The following is an 18,842-nucleotide window of genomic DNA, read 5'->3' on the forward strand; positions in this document are numbered from 1 at the left end:
GGGGCACCCATGGGGGAGAAGCCAGAGGTGGACCAGTGCAGAGCGTGAGGAGGTACAGGAAGGTAGCGTGTGTGAGCAGGCAGTATAGAGAGGAGACAGGGAATGTGAGGGAGGGATGAGAGGGCAGTGGTATTGCAAGATGAGAGCGGGTACTGTGAGTGTGAGGGAGAGATGAGAGGGGCTGTGGGTATGTGGAAGAGAGATGACAGGTTTGGTAGTAGTGCAAGTGTTGGATTGGAATGGTTTGTTGTGGAATTTTGTGGCGTAGTGTGAAGTTGTGTAGTGGAAATATGTGGCATGGTGTGCTGTGGAATTATGCGGATAGAATTTAAGAGTGACAGAGGTTTCAGCAAATGGGAAGCCCATGGGCAGGCTGAAGCCCAAGTAGTAGATGCAGTATTTATTGGTTTGAGACAGCTCATGTGCGCTGTCTAGAGCCGAGACCTAAAAACATGACTTAATCTAACTGTGTAATTTACCATCAGAGAGATACCTGAATAGTGGTGCAAGGCTTTGCCTGTGCCAGCACATATGTGTTCTCTTCGCATTCTCAGAGTGAGGCATAGAGCAAGATAGACTGACCAAGCAGACACTGGTTTATGAGTCAGTGGGAGCAGTATGCCTGACAACAAAAATGGCTGTGTGTGTTTTGGCCACAGTATAGGGGTAGTGGACACATTTGTAGATGCAGACATAACTGTGCAATATGTCATCCTGCCCTTGGGGGTATGCACACAAAGTAGCACACATGTGTACAAATGTAATCCTAGGAAAATCACATGTACATGCAAATATTGTGTAATGCAATACATTTTTTTTGTACTTGTATAGCGCACAGCTACCCGCAGTGGGTTTCCCGGCGCTTGTACAAATACCGCAAGGGTACCCTTCCTGGCTTTCCCTGTGAAGTGTCCACTTCTGGGCACCACCATGGTGCAGACCATTGTGGTGGCCGTTGTGGAGACTAAGCAAGCTATTGCCCAGAGTTGCAGCGTGGGACCCATGATCAGAATAGGCACTGAGTTGAGAATATCCGGTCAGGGGAATTATTGAGCTCGAGACCCGCGGAGGTGGGAATCGAACCCTGGTCCCTGGCCAGAGCTCTGCATCGAGGTCTGCCTGCTCTAACAATTGAGCCACACTTCTCCAATATAATAAAAGAAACATATGTAACAGGTTTCTTCAAATTAGCTGAGTGTAAAATGACTCAGATGGTTCCCAAAATGTTCATAGTGTAGTACCTTACAATCTGCCACTCTTTTCGATCACATACCAACCTTTTGACCCACAGGTACTTTCTGAGAAAAGTAGGCGTTGTTCTTGTTTTATTGAACAGGTGGCGCACGGATTGAGAGGTTGCTCCAGTGCAGGCCACACCTCAGTGAAAGGCCCCTCCTGCAGAGAGCCCAGTTGGGCAGTGGCAAGGGACAATTAAGCGTTTGCCTTTTCAAATCCACTGCAGTGTGAGAGGGTGCCTAGCCCCAGAAGTTAGAATCAGAGAGCAATAAATAGGAATAGCCACAAAAACAATTGTTCGCCACTCCCTGCCAGGGCACGTTATACAAATGAAAAAGCCCAATAGGGACCCATCTCAGCACCTGCTTTTTAGTACTGCTGGTTCACCGTCAAGACCCGGCCCACCTAAAGCCCTGGGACTACGTGATATTTATTCGTGCCTGGGTTGTTAAAATAGTTTCTTGGCAGTGCTATGAAACTATGGTCACAAGAGTTATAAATGAAAAAGTAAATTATTAATATTATGGTGTTCACACTGTTAAACATGAACATGTGCGCAGAGTCAGAAAAAGGAGACCAGAAAGAAAGTACACGAGTAAATCGAATGTTTCTGCAGGGTGAAGACTTCAGCCCTCTGCATCATTTACCCCAAGGATCCTCATATGACTTGCAGCCCCTCTTAGTCCCATCTATGATCTCACTGCAGGCTTGCATCAAATGAGATCTGGTTGAGCGCTCCTATTTGATTTTAACAACTTGGAAGCAGTGTTTTAGCCAACACAGCATTGGGTACTGTCAGAAGTATGCTATCCCTACAGAAATTAGCTTTTAAAACGACAGGCTGTGTGCTGTTGCAAATCCAATTTTGTCGTCAAACCGCTTAGATCAATTAAACAGCGGTTATGAAAGGGCACATGCTGAACAATGGAAACACCGCATATGTAAAAAAGAAAAAACCTGAGTCAGTAGTTTGTCTGGATAAAAGCACAAGCCAATAATAAAGAAAAAGCATTTTCAAGATCCATGAGATAGAAGCGTCTGCACTCACTGTGTACAACAGTATTATGCAATGAAAAAATTAGTCCAGACATGAGTATCTAAAAAGGCAGCTGTTAAAGACCTCTGACCTCCAGGTCAGGGAAACTGCTCTCCCCTAGCGCAGCTCTGTCTGTTGCCTTTTTCCCCTCTGTGCCTTTCAGTGCCTTTTTTCTCTCTGTACCTTTATTGCGCCTTGTTTTGTCTTTTTTCTCTCTGTGCCTTTATTGTGTGCTTTTTCTCTTTCTTCTCTTTGTGCCTTGTTTTCTCTTTTTCCCTCCTTGTTCCTTTATTGTGTCTTTATTCCCTTTCTGTGCCTTATTTTCAAAGCCCGGTTTTCTGCTTCGCTACCTTTCCCGCCCTTGTTGCTCATGCGGCCCCTCCCTCCTGCATCGTTCCGCTCTCACCTCCCTGCTGCTCTCCCTCCCCGACCCCTACTTAATGGTGGCTGCTGTGCAGCCGCACAGCAGGCACGCAGCAGGAAAGCTGTTGGGGCACAATGGCACACCAAAGGCAAGCCTGTCTGCAACTGGGCCGTGACCAGCACCAGGGACCCTGGTCCACTGACCCCTGCTGCGACGACTCAGCAACCCTCCACGTACTCAATCCTCGACCCCGGAAGAAACAACAATTGCCAGCTGTCAATGACGAACACCACCCAAGGCCAGTTCTCCTGCCGACACTGCTGCTGCACCTTCACCCACCACTAGACCCCCACTGCTACTGCCAATCCACCGGACGCCAGCGCACCCATCCCCCTCAGCTGGATCCTCCTCAACATACGCTCCCTGCACAGACATGCAGTAGAAATCTGGGACCTCCTCAACACCATCTCGCCCGAAGTCGCCTTCCTCACAAAGACCTGGACCAACACTAGCTCTGCACCCGAAATCGCAACCGCCATCCCTAACGGGTACAAGACCTGGAAGAAGGACAGCCCCAACCACTTGGAGGTGGACTCACTGTCGTACACAAAAACTCCCTCCAACTAACTACAGCCAGCACGACTGACTCCTCATGCCCCATGGAACACCTTCTTTTCCAGATCAACACCAGAATGACTCTATCTACACCATTGCCTACAGACCTCCTGGACCAAGTGCCACGTTCAGCACTACCATCGTGAACTCATCGTGCCCCTCGCCCTCGCATCCACCGATTACATACTTCTCAGAGACCTAAACCTCCACCTTACCAGCCTCAGCGACCCCCAACTCCACCGTCCTCCTGGACAACCTCACCAACATTATTGGCAGGTCACACCCTCAACCCCATCTTCCCAAAAAGAAGCAACATTCGTTTCAGCCACACAACGCAACCCCTTGGACAGACCACCACTGTATCCACTTTTCCTTCTAGAAACCCACCGCACACAAGTCTACTCCACGCCCCGTGCAGGAACTGGAGCAAGATCACCAAAGAGTACTTTAACTCTGCCCTCAACCGCACTCCTTCTCCCACCACAACCGATGCCAACTCTGCAGGCAATGAACTCCACAGATGGATCACCGACTGCGCAAACACACTTGTCCCCCTCCAGAACTCTGATCGGCAAAGCACCACGAAAGCACCTGGTTCACCACCGACCTTTGAGAATCCAAGCATACGTGCCAACGAATCGAGAAAGCCTGGAGGAACAGCAAAACCCCTGAAGCATGCACCGCCTACAAGACAGCCATGACAGAACACAGAAGAATTTAATTCAGGACAGAATCCTCTCCAACTCCAGCAACTCTTCAGCATCAATCAGGAATTCAAAAAATTCCCTAGCGAATCCTCCTACATCCCCCCTCCCAAAGCCTCTGCACCAAACTAGGCTCCTACTTCCATCACAAGATCAGGACTCTCTCCGACAACTTCGACGAGCGGAATCCAGGCACCGCTACTACACCTACCACCAGCAATGCCAACCAGCCTACCATCACCGCATGGACCCCTGTTACCACAGAAGACACAACTAAGACCATGAGAAGCATACAATCAGGAGCTCCCACTGACCTCTGCCCGACGTACATCTTCCACAGAGCCGCCTCCCCTATAGCACCCTCGAGACAGGCATGTTTCCCGGTGACTGGAAATGCACAGATGTCAACACCCTCCTCAAGAAGCCCTCCGCAGAGCCGACAACCTCCAGAACTATAGACCCATCGTTCTCCTCCCCTTCTCAGCCCAAGTCACCGAGAAGATCGTCAACAACCAGCTCATGAACTTTATAGAATCCAACTCGATCCTCTACACTTCCCAATCTGTATTTCGTAGCAACCTCAGCACGAGACTACCCAACTAGGCGCCACGGGCGACATCCTCAAACTCCTCGACCAAGGACACATGGCTGCCCTCATCCCATTAGACCTATCAGCAGCCTTTATCACCGTCTCCCACCGTGCACTAACCGCCAGACTCTGCGACGCCAGCATTCAGGGGAATGGATCCGTTCCTTTCTCACCGGCCAAACTCAAATAATCAGACTCCCGACCTTCCTCTCTGAACCAACAGAGATCAGCTGCGGAGTACCCCAAGGATCCTCTATCAGCCCCATGCTCCTCAACACCTGCATGGCCCTTCTTGCCACCATTGTCAGAAAACACAGACTCAGGATAGTATTCCACGCTTCCGACACCCAGCTCATCTTCTCATTCACCGATGAACCAGAGATCACCAGACACAGCTTACAGGAAGGAATGAAAGATGTCGCCTCCTGGATGAGCAGCAGCTACCTGAAGCTCAACTCAGAGAAAACGGAAGTCCTCATCCTTGGATACACCCCCTCCCCATAGGACAACACCTGGAGGTCCACCACCCTCGGCAACCCTCTGACACCCATGGACCAAGCTAGCAGCCTCAGCATCACACTCAACTCCTCCCTCACCCTAAACCGACAGACCAACGCCATATCCCGTGCATCCTCCGCAGGACCTTCAAATGGAACCCCCTGAATCCAGAAAGACCATCGCCCAAACACTCATAACCAGCAGACTGGACTACGGGAATGCCCTCTATAATGGAATCAACAAATTTCTACTCCTCAAACTCCAGACAATCTAGAACGCTGCAGCCAGACTTGTCCTGGGCATCCCACGTCAAGATCACATTACCCAGCACCCAAAAAAGCTCCACTGGCTCACCGTCGAAAAGAGAGTGACCTTCAAGCTCCCCACTCACGCCTACAAATCCCTCCATAACACCGAACCCCAATACCTTAAAAAAAGAATCTCCTTCTACGCACCCAAGAGAAACATCCTCTCCACCGACCTTGCCTTGGCCAAAATCCTACGCATCCAGAGAACAGGAGGGAGAGCCTTCTACGCACCCAAGAAATCCCACACATCCACAGAACCAGAGCGGGAGGGAGAGCATTCTGCTGCATTGCAGCCAAGACCTGGAACAATCTCCCCCTCAGCATCAGACTGCCGCTAACACAGCGATAATGGGCTTGATAATATGCAATATAGAATTCCAATAGAAGCCAAGGTTAGATGTGCAGGACATCTAACCTGGGCTTTGTTTGGAATTCTCTAATGCTTATTAGCAAGCCCATTATCGCCATTTTAGCGGCAGTTTCCTGCCGCTAAAGCAGCGATAATGATAACGAGGTTATTGCCAATATGCCCCAATTTTTTGTCATTGCCATTGGCACATGCACATTTGTTGGAGTGCATCTTCCACTTGTCCAGGTACGTAATGTACTGTGAAAGAAGTGAGGGATGTGTAATGGCTGTTGGTTATGATAAAGTTTAAACACAACTCTTTTTCTGTGCTAGACAGCTGGGGAGACAGAGGTAAGGTAAACCATTCACTCAAAGGCTGAATTATGGAGTCAAATACCATTTTAGTAGCACTATCTCCTGCACATGTCTACTCAAAATATACTTGTCCCCTTCCACGGGTATCTCGGTTAAACTTTTGAAATTAAATATTAAATTAAAAGAAATACAAAAAGAAAAGTGAGAAACTGATATTTCAAATGTAAATGCCACATAAGAAATTGATGTTAGATGATCTGACTCTTGCTGTAAGGTACACGAACCGCAAATCCTATGCCTAACGATAACGCTATCCTCATCAATCGCCCATTACTCTTATGCAATGTAACCCAAACACAAAACCCCTAACACTAGCAGCATAATTTACACCAACATTCCATAAACCTAAACTTAGTTCAATCCTGCAAAGTATCCTTAACCTTAAGAAAATCATTTACCCTAACCCTGTATCAAACCCATACTTCATCTCTAGCCATAAAGGTATCCCTAAGACTAACATTAAAGAACAACTGTTCCCTAATTGGCACAATATACACAACCTGGAGTCTATCACTACACCTAACTTTAATGTGTCCCATTACTCCTACTGTAAATCTTATTCACACACACACACACTCTAGTATTAACACTACAGTCAACACTAAGGGGAGCACCCTAAGTGTTGACTGTAGTGGTTACACTACAGTCAACACTGAGGGAAGCACAAATTGTACCATGATACAGAGGAGCAAACTTATCTGGGTCATGATGCAGTGTCTGGCCATACCCTTTTCCCTGCTAGACTGTTTTAAATGACCTCCTCTACAATTTATCACATGTTCCTAATGTTCCCTTTTGTAAATTTTGCATTCCAGTCCATTAATTACACTTCATCTGGCCTGAGCTGGAAAGAATGACTCAAGATGGAGAGTAATGCCCCAGCTGGAGAGTATGGCCCCAGCCGGAGAGTAAGGCCTGGGTGTAGAGAGTTTGGCACAGGGGCGGAGATTCCGGCTCGACTTTAAACGTATAGATACGACTCATAAATGACTTCTTTGGATACCAAAAGTCGTAAATGACTTCTGTGAATACCAAAAGTCATAAAGTTAGACTTTTGTCTCAGATTGCCTTTGATATTCGACCCCAGGATGTCCTGAATGTAGCACAACACACCAGGACCAGTGAAGGTTGCCTCCTGGCTTAGGCCAGTCACTATTTCAACTGGAGTTATGAACAGAGCCCCTCCCCTTTCCTCAATGTAACTGTATTGTGTATCCTGTGGATGCAGAGCCCGGCCTTTAGCCAGGCCTGGTGTTTGATCCTGAGTACTCCGCCACCTCAGAGTGCAGGGACCGGTCTTAGACCCGGTCTTGTATTGATTCCTAAATGCGAGTCGCCTTGGAGGGCGGCCTTTCCCTCTGTGCTCTATCACTTCTGAAGTCATGAGTAATGCAAAGAAGGAAGTAAAGGTTGAATGTTCTTGTTGTTTATAGTGAATTTAAGACATTGTTGCATTTGGTATCATATGCCACTTCAAAATAAATGTCTACATGTATTTTGTTTCGGTATTGTAGACCACCTACGCCTTTAGACATATTTTTGCATTTCTTTCTTGTAAACTGTTATCTAATTACAAATTACACTTTTATAAATGTGAATCGCCACTGCTGAGGAAAGTTGGAAATATGAGACAAAAAGAGATGCATGGTTCTTACCAGGTCAATAGCAAAAAGATAGCCTTTGTACTCTTCAATCACCCGACGGCTTTCGAATGGATGAGTCTTGGCACATGTTTGAAATCCAATTATTATATCCTGCAAAGAGTGAAAGACAACTCACAGCCTTAGGGAAACATTAACCAAACACAGGCATTTAGGAATAGAGATTCCATATTAGAAAGAAATGATCATGATACGGTTCTTGATTGGACCTTCAGTGTTTACAACTGGCAATCACAAATGGTTCTCCACTAGTAAAGCAAATATATTCAGTTTCCAGAAAGCATGATTTAAGGATACCCCCTATACAACTATGCTGGAGTGTCCTTACCATGCTACTGAAGAAACATCTATGGACAATAAGATGAGAGTGCAGTCACTATTTGTGTTCTGTAACTTGGTTCTTTCTGGTTTTCACCTAAAGAAACTGCAAGGACTTTCTAGTACACAAGCATTTGGGAAGAAGGAGTGCAATTATTTTAGAAGGAATGCTTATCCTTTCTTCCTCAAGGGTACTGTGCAGTGATTAAACCAGATTCTGCTCTGTCCTTCATTCCTTGAGAAATCGCCCCCCTCTGACAACAGGTAGAAACAGACAGCTCAGTTATCTATTTGGGCCTCTCTAAAAGCTTCACAAAGCTTTAGATCGTCATCCCATTTATCTGCTACATTGATTAAGCTTGATTTATATCATTAATTCACTTGTGTCTATCAAGACGGATCACCTAAAGAGGCAAAAATAATCCCTGATGAAATGCAGCAGGTAGTAAACTGAACAAAGGCGCTATACCTCTAGTTTCAGCCAGCTCAGTCTTCATCCACTCTGCAGAGGGTTTCCACTCTGATATGATTTGGCTATCTATGGGGCACATATCACACTTTTGGGTGACAGAATGTGCTGAGTGAGGAAGGTGTCTGATGTCATCATTAATTTACCATCAAGCTCCTTTAATGAAGGTACAATCCAGAACAATGAAACCCAGATGCTCTTCAGTCCCGTAAGACTCCATGTGTTTGTTCTGGTCATACAAGGTCAAATTTTACCTAAGGGGACTAGAAATACACTTGATACTTACTGCATGGTGAGGAGTTGCAATAAATTTAGTAGAATTGAACATCTTTCGAAGGTAACGTAAGATCAGCGCAGTATCATTGCACGCGGCGAGGCACTTCCCAAGGCACCGGAAAATAAAACCCTAATATGGGAGTAAATTAAAGACAGTCTGAGTTAAGAATGAAAAGAAACTCCTGCCCACTCTATGAGAGTAATACTTATAGAGGAGTATTCATCTTTGATTCACTCTACACATGTCTTCAACTCACACTATGAAACAGCTCTTAATGAGTTGAGCGAAACGTTTGTTATGTTATGTCATGTTATATCTTCTGGACATTGTAGAGATTTGAATATGGCCATGAATATGACTCAAAACAATGAAGAGGGAGGACTGGGAGCCAGTAAAGGTCCAGGGCCCGATTCACAGAATGAACTTACTACTTTTGGCATTCTCAGAATGCACTTACTACTTTTGGTATTCACAAAATGAACTTACTCATTTCGGTATTCACAGAAGTTAAGACTACTAACTTTAGGACTCCTAAATGCCTTCTGTGAATACCGAAAGCCTTAAAATTAGGATTTTTCTCAATTTAGTAGTAGTAAAGTTAGGACTACTAACTTTAGGACGCCTAAATGCCTTCTGTGAATACCGAAAGTCTTAAAATTACGATTTTTCTCAATTTAGTAGTAGTAAAGTTAGGAGTCCTAACTTTACTACTACTAAATAGAGAAAAATCCTTATTTTAAGACTTTCGGTATTCACAGAAGGCATTTAGGCGTCCTAAAGTTAGTAGTGCTAACTTTACTACTACTAAATTGAGAAAAATCGTAATTTTAAGACTTTCGGTATTCACAGAAGGCATTTAGGCGTCCTAAAGTTAGTAGTCCTAACTTTACTACTACTAAATTGAGAAAAATCGTAATTTTAAGACTTTCGGTATTCACAGAAGGCATTTAGGCATCCTAAAGTTAATACTCCTAACTTTACTACTACTAAATTGAGAAAAATCCTAATTTTAGGACTTTCGGTATTCACAGAAGGCATTTAGGAGTCCTAAAGTTAGTAGTCCTAACTTCTGTGAATACCGAAATGAGTAAGTTCATTCTGTGAATACCAAAAGTAGTAAGTGCATTCTGTGAATGCCAAAAGTAGTAAGTTCATTCTGTGAATCGGGTCCCCAGTACCTAGGCTCCGAAACTGCTAATGCAAAAATCAGTGGAGGTACTGTTCCTTTCAGAAAGCAAAGAAGGAAGAAAGGCTGACAAAGAAGGGAGAATCCCTTTGATTATTTCTTGGTGCCATCACACATCCATGAAGATGTACTGTATCATCATAGGACGTGCTCCTCATAGGGCTGGTGCTGCAGTGCCCCCCGAAGGGTCACTTTAGCAAATACCTTTTTAGTTTTGCTATCTGATGACAGGTGCCAGAGTGATGGCATTTTGAATGTGTGGGGTGGACTGAATGGGTATAGTGAAATGAAGGGAGACTAAAACTGTCTAAGGACTTTTATGTGATGGTTCCCTCTGCAAGATTAAAAAACGTAATTTGGTAGGGGCTACTACAGGGACGTGATGTATCCATGTAACCTAAATCTGTAAGTGTGGTCAGGTCAACATGTTTCGAGCTTGATGGCCCAAAAAGGATCCAAAGTGATTCTTCAGAAACTAAAAAACCCTACCCCACACCTAAGACGTAATATGCAGTGTAGGTATTTCCCTAGAAGAAAACTTCTTGTTCAAAAATTGATCATCCAACCTAGAAACTAAATGAGAAAATAAAGAAGACACACTGTAACAAATTTGTTTCATGTATGGCAAGTAACTCATGTAGTCCTGTTAACCTTTTCAGAAGGGAGCAATGGTGTATTTTCTGCCTCTCCATGAACAGCAAAGGTCTGAATGATGAAATCCCTTGGTGCAAGGTGTGATTCCCAGGTCAGTCTCCTGCTGAATCAGATACTCCCTTACAATGGATTTATTGACATTCGGTCATACAGGGGATCTGATCTACCATTTCACCATTGAGACCATGTAACATACCTGCTTTAGAGTCTCATATACCTCAAAAAGCAGTGCTTATGATAAGCCTTTTGTGACTTGCCATGGGTATCTTCTTCATTACTACAAATGTTTCTGTTGAAACAATGAGGTGGTACCCTCTGTTAGACCTGTCAGCCCTTTGGGTGGTCCCTCCTTATTTTTTTCCCTTTCTGCCTTCTATTTTTGTGTCCACTGATGTTTTTGGGTGTTGAAATTATGCCTCCGGGCGCCTCATCACTGCTAATCAGCGCTGAGGCGCAGGTGCACCCTTTCTAAAATGGTGGCCTATTTAAGTTTTCTAAAATGGTCTCCCTGTCAGGAGTTACCTCAGAGCTCTGGCCCATAGGATAGCATTAGGGGGATCTAGAACCTTCTGATCCCTTCTAGTGACCTGGGCCTAGGTTATTCAAGGGAGCTCCCTGGTCGGCCATTTTGTCCACACTGAGGAACTGACTGGAGTGCAGACTGCTGCGTCTGGGGGATGGCGAAACTGCCCAGTATGATGGCTCTTAGCGGCTGCTGCCTGGTATGGTAGATCTGCCTCCCTACCTGCTGAACTGGCCCAGCCGGGGGAAGTACTCACAGATTTGGGGACCAGTGTGAGGAGGAGAACCTGACCTCTTCCTTCCCTGTGGGAGTATTGAGATCACCAGGCTGCCAAGGGACCTCATATTGCCTAGCCAAGAGGTGGTGAGTGGAGACCCTGAGGGAAACTGTGCTGCTGCCCTCCCTTCCTAAAAGAACAGGGTTTCCTCAGTAATAAGCCTCATTCCCTATGAGGGCTGGTGGTGACTGTCATACGACTGGGAGATTACCATAAAGAAGCTCCACTCTGGGTCATCGCTGTCAGAGAGGGGAAAACGCTACATTAATTTCACCCGGAGGCAGAGAGTCCCGCACGCTTTGTGCACCTTATCTGCTCTTATCACCGCGAGGAAAAGACTTGCTTTTGTTTAACCCCCCCCTCCCCCACCGAGACTGCAGTTGTGGTACCTCTGCCCTACGATTGATCCCGCTGAGGGCTGGTGGAGCTCCGACGCCGGATTGGCCTTCCGTGTTCAAGTGTGGGAGGCAGGGGGCGGTGCTGTGTTTCACCGGGGTGTATCACCAGCTGGTTCCTGCATAGGCCGGTGGAAGGAGAGGCGGGGACGTGTGGAGGCGTTACTGTGCTGTCACGGGCACTCCCGTGTCTGCTGTGTGAAGAACGCTGCCGGCCGCTCAGTCAGGGAGGCAGAGGGAAGCACGGTGTAGGCCAGCGAGTCTCCGGCGGCGCGTTGGCTTCCCGTGCTCTGTTTCTATCTCGAACGGCCGGGGCAGGCAATAAGAAGATCCCTGTCCTTGCCAGTAAGAGCCCCGGAGTGTGAGAAAGCCATTCAGGTAAAAGGAGCGCTGTTTACAGTTTCCCCTTTTTGCCAGAGTGAACTTGTTCGTGTCTGGTGGGTTCCTGGGGCCGAAGTACTCTATTATTCTTACAACTACTGCATGGAACTAAATAACTGCGTGAGGCGGTTGATGTCCTGCCAGAAGGTAGAGAAGTGAGGGCAGGAACAGGGGAAACCTAAGAGCGACGAGTGAAGCTCTTGTTAAGTGATTATCTCCCCCCGGCGAGACCTGTGAGATTGGAACTTGGGGTGAGATATACTGGAAGAAGGTGGAAGCAATTGACTTTGTAAAGTCCCAGAGTTAACTGCCATTTGGTGTACCAGGTCTGCTTCCTGAATTTCATGCTTCCTGATAACTGCTTAATCTTATGCATACATCCGCTTACCTTACTGCTGGCGCATTTAACTGTATTTGGTGAGATAATGTGATTACATGCTTGTGCTCATCTAATGTAACCTGCTGCTTAGCTTATCTAACCTGCAAAATAATTACTTGATTTGAATTGCTAGGAGGAAGTGCTAATTTCATGATCTCTGTTAAAAAAAAGTATTGTGATCTTCAGATAAATGCTATGTAATGCTTCCATTAGAGTCAATAATCAAATGTAGAAGCGCTTAATATGTAATTTGTTCACTGCAAGAAACTAAAGCCAATCCAAAGAATACGATAAATGATTTCCATTCTTTTCTTAACACGGTGTGGTGTCATTTTTGGTGGAGGTGCACTGGGGTGCTGTGGTTAGTGTGGCGCAAGAACAACGAGTTTGCCCTTGGAGTTAGACCTTCCCACTTTGTGCCAGGCTACCCTAGGTGGACCGGTGACCCCGGGTCCAACATGTTGGTGTTCAGTGGTGGGATTAGGACTTGTGCTTGCGTTCACTTGACAGTGCCCTGTGTGCACCACGCACCCTGAACCTGAATTTTTGTTTTCTTTTCTGATTGGAGTTTTCTCCTAGTTGGTCTCCCTAATTGGATATTTTTGGTTTTTCCAAATTATACCTGTCTGGTGGTTGTTGTAACCTGCAAAGAAGGTCCCTTTTGACCAGAACCCCATTTCGTATTGTTGAGGTCCTACCTGGCAGGATGGAGTTCGAGCTGGTTAACTTGGAGAATTATACAGTAACACAGCTGAGGAACTTTTGCCAAGAAAGGGGGGTGTTCTTTAAGGGAGGTGCAAAAAGGGCAGAGCTCCAAACCAGCTAAAGAGCATGGGTAATGGCCCACCCTGATGGAAAATGGGATGAGGAGGGATCGGAACCTGATACCACCGAGGAGGCAGAACCACTGTTCCCCCCTGAAAGCAGTAATGTGGTCGCAGGGCCCAGAACGCCTTCTAGGGCAAGTAGTAGTGTTTCAGGGGGAAGCCTGTCTTCAGCAGAGTTAGCTGACAGGAGGGAGAAGAGACAGCTCAGATTGGAGTTAGCCCGGTTAGAAAAGGAGAGGAAGGAGAAGAGGCTCGCCCATGAGCTTAACTTAATGGAGTTAGACCTCAAAGCTCTACAGATATGGACCACCAGTAATCCTATTGGTGACAGCGTACCTAAGGAAGTTACCGGGGAGCCCAGACCCTACCTGCCCTAAGATGTATTTGCCAGTTTTAGTGTAGGAGATGACATTGCCAAATGGTTGGCTGCCTATGAGGTCTCGCTAAGAGCCCATGGGATTTCAGAGAGTCATTGGGGGGCTGACCTATATAAGTACATGCCTCCGGTGGGGAGGGATCCTCTTTTAGCTCTGGAACAGGAGGAACAGACCAATTACCCCACAATGAAGATCGCCTTGATCAGGAATTTTGGGCTGACCCCTGAAAAATATCGGCAGAAATTTCGGAACAGCCATAAACTAACTACACAAAACTGGGTGGATTTTTTGGACTATGCTAAGAAGGCATTAGAGGGCTGGGTGCAAGGCAGTGAGGTTACTGGTTACGAGGGTTTGTATAATCTGTTCCTAAAGGAGCACCTCCTCGAGAAATGTTTTCCGGAGCTGCGTCAACACCTGGTGGACTGTAAGCTGACTAGCCCTAGGAAGCTTGCAGAGGAGGCGACATCTAGGCTAGTACCCGGGTGTCCTCAAAGGGAACTGGAGGGAATTCCCAAAGGACTGGTCAGGGCGCTCCCCAGAAGAAAGAGGGGGGAGACAAAAAGTAGGAGTTCTCGAAAGGCCCCCAAAATAGCTTGCGGTGGAAGGGGGCACGTTTCACTCCCAAGGTTAGCCAACTAAAACCCCCTTATCCTGACCGTAGTCAGCAGCCTAGGGTTGTCCGCTGTTATGAGTGTGGTGAGATTGGGCACTATAAGGGGGATACCAAGTGCCCAAAGAGACCACACCCTCCCACTCGAGGAAAAACCCCTGGGGTGGTGAGTGCAGTGCTCGGGGGGGAGCTGCCCCTAGACAAGGGAGGTGAGTGGGCAGGGCTAACCCTAGTGTCCCTGGGAGACAGCGAGATGGTTCCTAAGGTCCATGTGCCTCCAAATTCCACAAAGTATAGGAAATGGGTCACCATCAACAGCCAGAGAGAGGAGGCTCTGAGGGACACAGGTGCCAGTATGACCATGGTAAGGAGACAGCTGGTGTCCCCAGAGCAGGTGATTCCTAACGTTCTCCACCCAGCTGTGATGGCTGATGGCAGAATAGGTCACCAACCCGTGGCCGAAGTTCCCTTTGAGTGGAGAGGGGTCGCGGGCCTTCTACGAGTTGCGGTGAGCCCTGCTGTGCCAGTCGATTGTCTGTTGGGAAACGACCCTGAGCACAATGCTTGGAAAGAGGTGGAGTTCCAGACACATACAGAAATGCTGGGATCACCTGGTTGGACCTGCGCAAGCACGCGGTCCGCGACTGCCCGGAAGGGGAGTTCGCAAGGGCTTGAGCCTGGAACAAGGGCCCAGCCAGCTGCCAACAAGGGGAAGATCCGGGGACGGGGAAAACCTGCCTCGGCATCCATACCCCGTGAGATAGATGGGGCACCTGAGGTGGTGGTCCCGGAGTCCACAGAGGGGGATTTTGTCTCCCTGGAGGACTTACCTATCCCTGCGGAGTGGCAAGTGGAGGGAGGATCTACCAGGGAAGAGTTTTGTCAAGGGCAGAAGGAGTGCCCGACCCTTGAGGGTCTGAGGCGACAGGCCAAAGCCCAGGCAGCAGGTAACATGACAGGGAACTTTCACATATACTGGGAGGATGGCCTCCTCTACAGTGAACCCAAGGCTCTGGTGCACGGTTCATCCCGGGCCTTAGTAGTTCCCCAGCACTACCAAGCCTTTCTTTTGGAGTTGGCTCACAAGATTCCTTTGGCAGGACACCTGGGCCAGGACATTTCTATTTGCCTCAGATGAGGGTTGCGTCCGACACTTTTTGTAGGACGTGTGTGTCCTGTCAAGCCAGTGGGAATACAGGGGTTAAGCTGAAGGCTCCCCTGGAACCGCTACCTGTCATTAGCACCCCCTTTGAAAGGGTGGGCATCAACATTGTTGGGCCATTGGATCCACCAACTTCTGCTGGTCACAGGTTTATCCGGGTTCTGGTGGATCACGCCACTCGGTACCCAGAGGCTATTCCTCTGAGGACCATTACTGCACCTACGGTGGCCCGGGCCCTGATGGGGATTTTTACCCGAGTGGGTTTCCCCAAAGAAGTTGTGTCTGACTGAGGGTCCACCTTCAGGTCAGCATACATGCAGGCTATGTGGAAGGAATGTGAAGTCACTTGCAGGTTCTCCACCCCTTACCACCCCCAGACCAATGGTCTGGTGGAAAGGTTTAACAAAACCCTGAAGGGCATGATCAGGAGTCTGCCTGAAAGCCTGCGGAGGAAATGGGACATCCTCCTACCCTGTTTGTTGTTCTCATACAGGGAGGTGCCACAGAAAGGAGTGGGCTTTAGCCCCTTTGAGCTTCTGTATGGGCACCCTGTTAGAGGACCTCTCAGCCTGGTGAAAGATGGATGGGAAAAGACTCCCAGGAGGCTACCCCAGGATGTGGTGAGTTACATGCTGGCTTTCCGTAGCCAAATGGCTAAGTTGTAGAAGCAAGCTTCTGACAATCTTGAAGCCAGCCAGGCAGTCATGGAAGAGTGGCACAACCACAATGCTCACCCCGTGGAGTTGGAGCCTGGACAAAAGGTGTGGGTCATGGAACCTGGAGAGCTTAGTGCCCTCCAGGATCGCTGGAAAGGCCCCTTTGAGGTGGTTGAGAAGAAGGGCAAGGTCACCTACATGGTGGACCTTAAGACCCCCAGGCAGCCCAATCGGGTGCTCCATGTCAACCGTCTCAAGCCCCACCATGAGAGATTCAAGGTCATCTTGATGATGGTGACTGATGGGACAGAGGAAGAGTAAAGTGAGCCTCTCCCTGATCTACTTGCATCCCAAGAGAAGGATGGGTCGGTGGAGGGGGTAATTCTCTCACCATCCCTAACTCCCGAACAACGGGGAGACTGGCGTCAAGTCCTGGAGCATTATTTCTCGCTGTTCTCTCTTATCCGAGGAAGGACTCACCTGTGTACCCATGATGTGGACACAGGGGACAGCCCACCTGTGAAATCCAAGTCCTACCGGCTGTCAGATAAGGTGAAGGCCAGCATCCACAGTGAAGTTACTAAGATGCTGGAGCTGGGAGTGATCGAACCTTCAAGCAGCCCCTGGTTCAGTCCAGTGGTTCTGGTACCAAAAGCTGCCCCTCCGGGCACTACCCCAGAACTCAGGTTCTGTGTGGATTACAGGGGACTGAACTCTGTGACAAAGACTGATGCCCATCCTATCCCAAGGGCGGGTGAGCTCATTGAACGGCTGGGAGCTGCCCAATACCTAAGTACCTTTGACCTTACATCAGGGTACTGGCAGATCTCCCTTACAGATGGAGCAAGGGAGAGGTTAGCCTTCTCCACTCCTGAGGGCCACTACCAGTTCTGTGTGATGCCCTTCGGGCTCAAGAACGCCCCTGCTACTTTTCAGCGTCTGGTGAACAAGGTCCTCTCCGGTATGGAGGCCTTCTCTGCTGCCTATCTTGATGACATCGCTATCTTCAGCAGCAGCTGGGAGGACCATTTGTGTCACCTCCGGGCAGTCCTTCAGGCCCTGCAGCAGGCAGGCCTGACGATCAAGGTCAGCAAGTGCCAGATCGGGCAGGGGTCAGTAGTGTACTTAGGCCACTTGGTGGGCCGGGGTAAGGTGCAGCCCCTCCAGGCTAAGATTGAGACTATCATGGCCTGGGAACCCCCCAAGACCCAAACTGAGGTCCGAACTTTTCTGGGCCTCACAGGATACTACAGCCGCTTTGTCAAGGGATATGGTACTATCGTGGCTCCCTTGACTGAGCTCACATCCAAGAAACAACCTCGACGGATAGTCTGGACTGAGGCGTGTCAACGAGCTTTTGACACCTTAAAACAATCTATGTGCGCGGCTCCTATCCTAAGGGCCCAAAGAGTTTATCGTCGAAACGGACGCATCGGAGCATGGCATTGGGGCAGTGCTGTCGCAACTCAACGAAGAGGGTCTGGACCAACCTGTGGTTTTCCTTTCTAGGAGACTGCTACCCCGGGAACAGAGGTGGAGTGCGATCAAGCGGGAGCTTTTGCGGTGGAATGGGCCCAGAAGAAGTTGCGGCCATATCTGTTTGGCTCGCACTTCCTCGTTCAGACTGACCACCGGCTCCTTCGTTGGCTGATGCAAATAAGGGTCGTGAATCCCAAGTTGCTGAGGGGGTCCATCTCCCTACAGGGAATGGACTTCAGGGTGGAACATCGACCTGGAGTGGACCACGCCAATGCTGACGGTCTCTCGAGGTACTTCCGCCTTAGTGACGAGAACTCCCAAGGGGTTGGGTAGCTCTCCCCACTTTCAGCTGGGGGGGACGCGTGTTAGACCTTTCAGCCCTTTGGGTGGCCTCTCCTTATTTTTGTTCCCTTTCTTCCTTCTATTTTTGTGTTCACTGATGTTTTTGGATGTTGACTTTAAGCCTCCGGGCGCCTCATCACTGCTAATCAGCGCTGAGGCACAGGTGCACCTTTTCTAAAATGGTGGCCTATTTGAGTTTTCTAAAATGGTCGCCCTGTCAGGATTTACCTCAGAGCTCTGGCCCATAGGATAGCATTAGGGGGATCTAGAACCTTCCGGTCCCTTCTAGTGACCTGGGCCTAGGTTATATAAGGGAGCTCACTGGTCGGCATTTTGTCCACACTGAGGAACTGACTGGAGTGCAGACTGCTGCGTCTGGGGGATGGTGAAACTGCCCGGTATGATGGCTCTTAGGGGCTGCTACCTGGTGTGGTAGATCTGCATCACTACCTGCTGAACTGGCCCAGCCGGGGGAAGTACTCACAGATTTGGGGACCAGTGTGAGGAGGAGAACCTGACCTCTTCCTTCCCTGTGGGAGTATTAAGATCACCAGGCTGCCAAGGGACCTCATATTGCCTAGCCAAGAGGTGGTGAGTGGAGACCCTGAGGGAAACTGTGCTGCTGCCCCCTCCTTCCTAAAAGAACAGGGTTTCCTCAGTAATAAGCCTCATTCCCTATGAGGGCTGGTGGTGACTGTCATACGTCTAGGAGATTACCATAAAGAAGCTCCATTCTGGGTCATCGCTGTCAGAGAGGGGAAAACGCTACAATTATTTCACCCGGAGGCAGAG

The 18,842-nt window shown here is 48.3% G+C and overlaps 1 protein-coding gene across 1 annotated transcript in view; it reads right to left on the bottom strand.

Moving 5' to 3' along the window:
• Positions 1-18,842, bottom strand: part of LOC147727413 (maestro heat-like repeat-containing protein family member 1) — a 156,260-nt gene that overhangs the window by 17,689 nt on the left and 119,729 nt on the right. Inside the window, exons 19-20 of the mRNA XM_086963627.1 lie at positions 8,809-8,928; positions 7,730-7,828 (exon numbers count right to left, since the gene is read on the bottom strand). Of these exons, the coding sequence (XP_086819753.1) occupies positions 7,730-7,828; positions 8,809-8,928 (219 nt within the window). The remainder of the gene's footprint in view (positions 1-7,729; positions 7,829-8,808; positions 8,929-18,842) is intronic.

This window comes from Lissotriton vulgaris, chromosome 3_1 (assembly GCF_964263255.1).
Source record: "Lissotriton vulgaris chromosome 3_1, aLisVul1.2, whole genome shotgun sequence".
Classification (NCBI taxonomy): Eukaryota; Metazoa; Chordata; class Amphibia; order Caudata; family Salamandridae; genus Lissotriton; species Lissotriton vulgaris.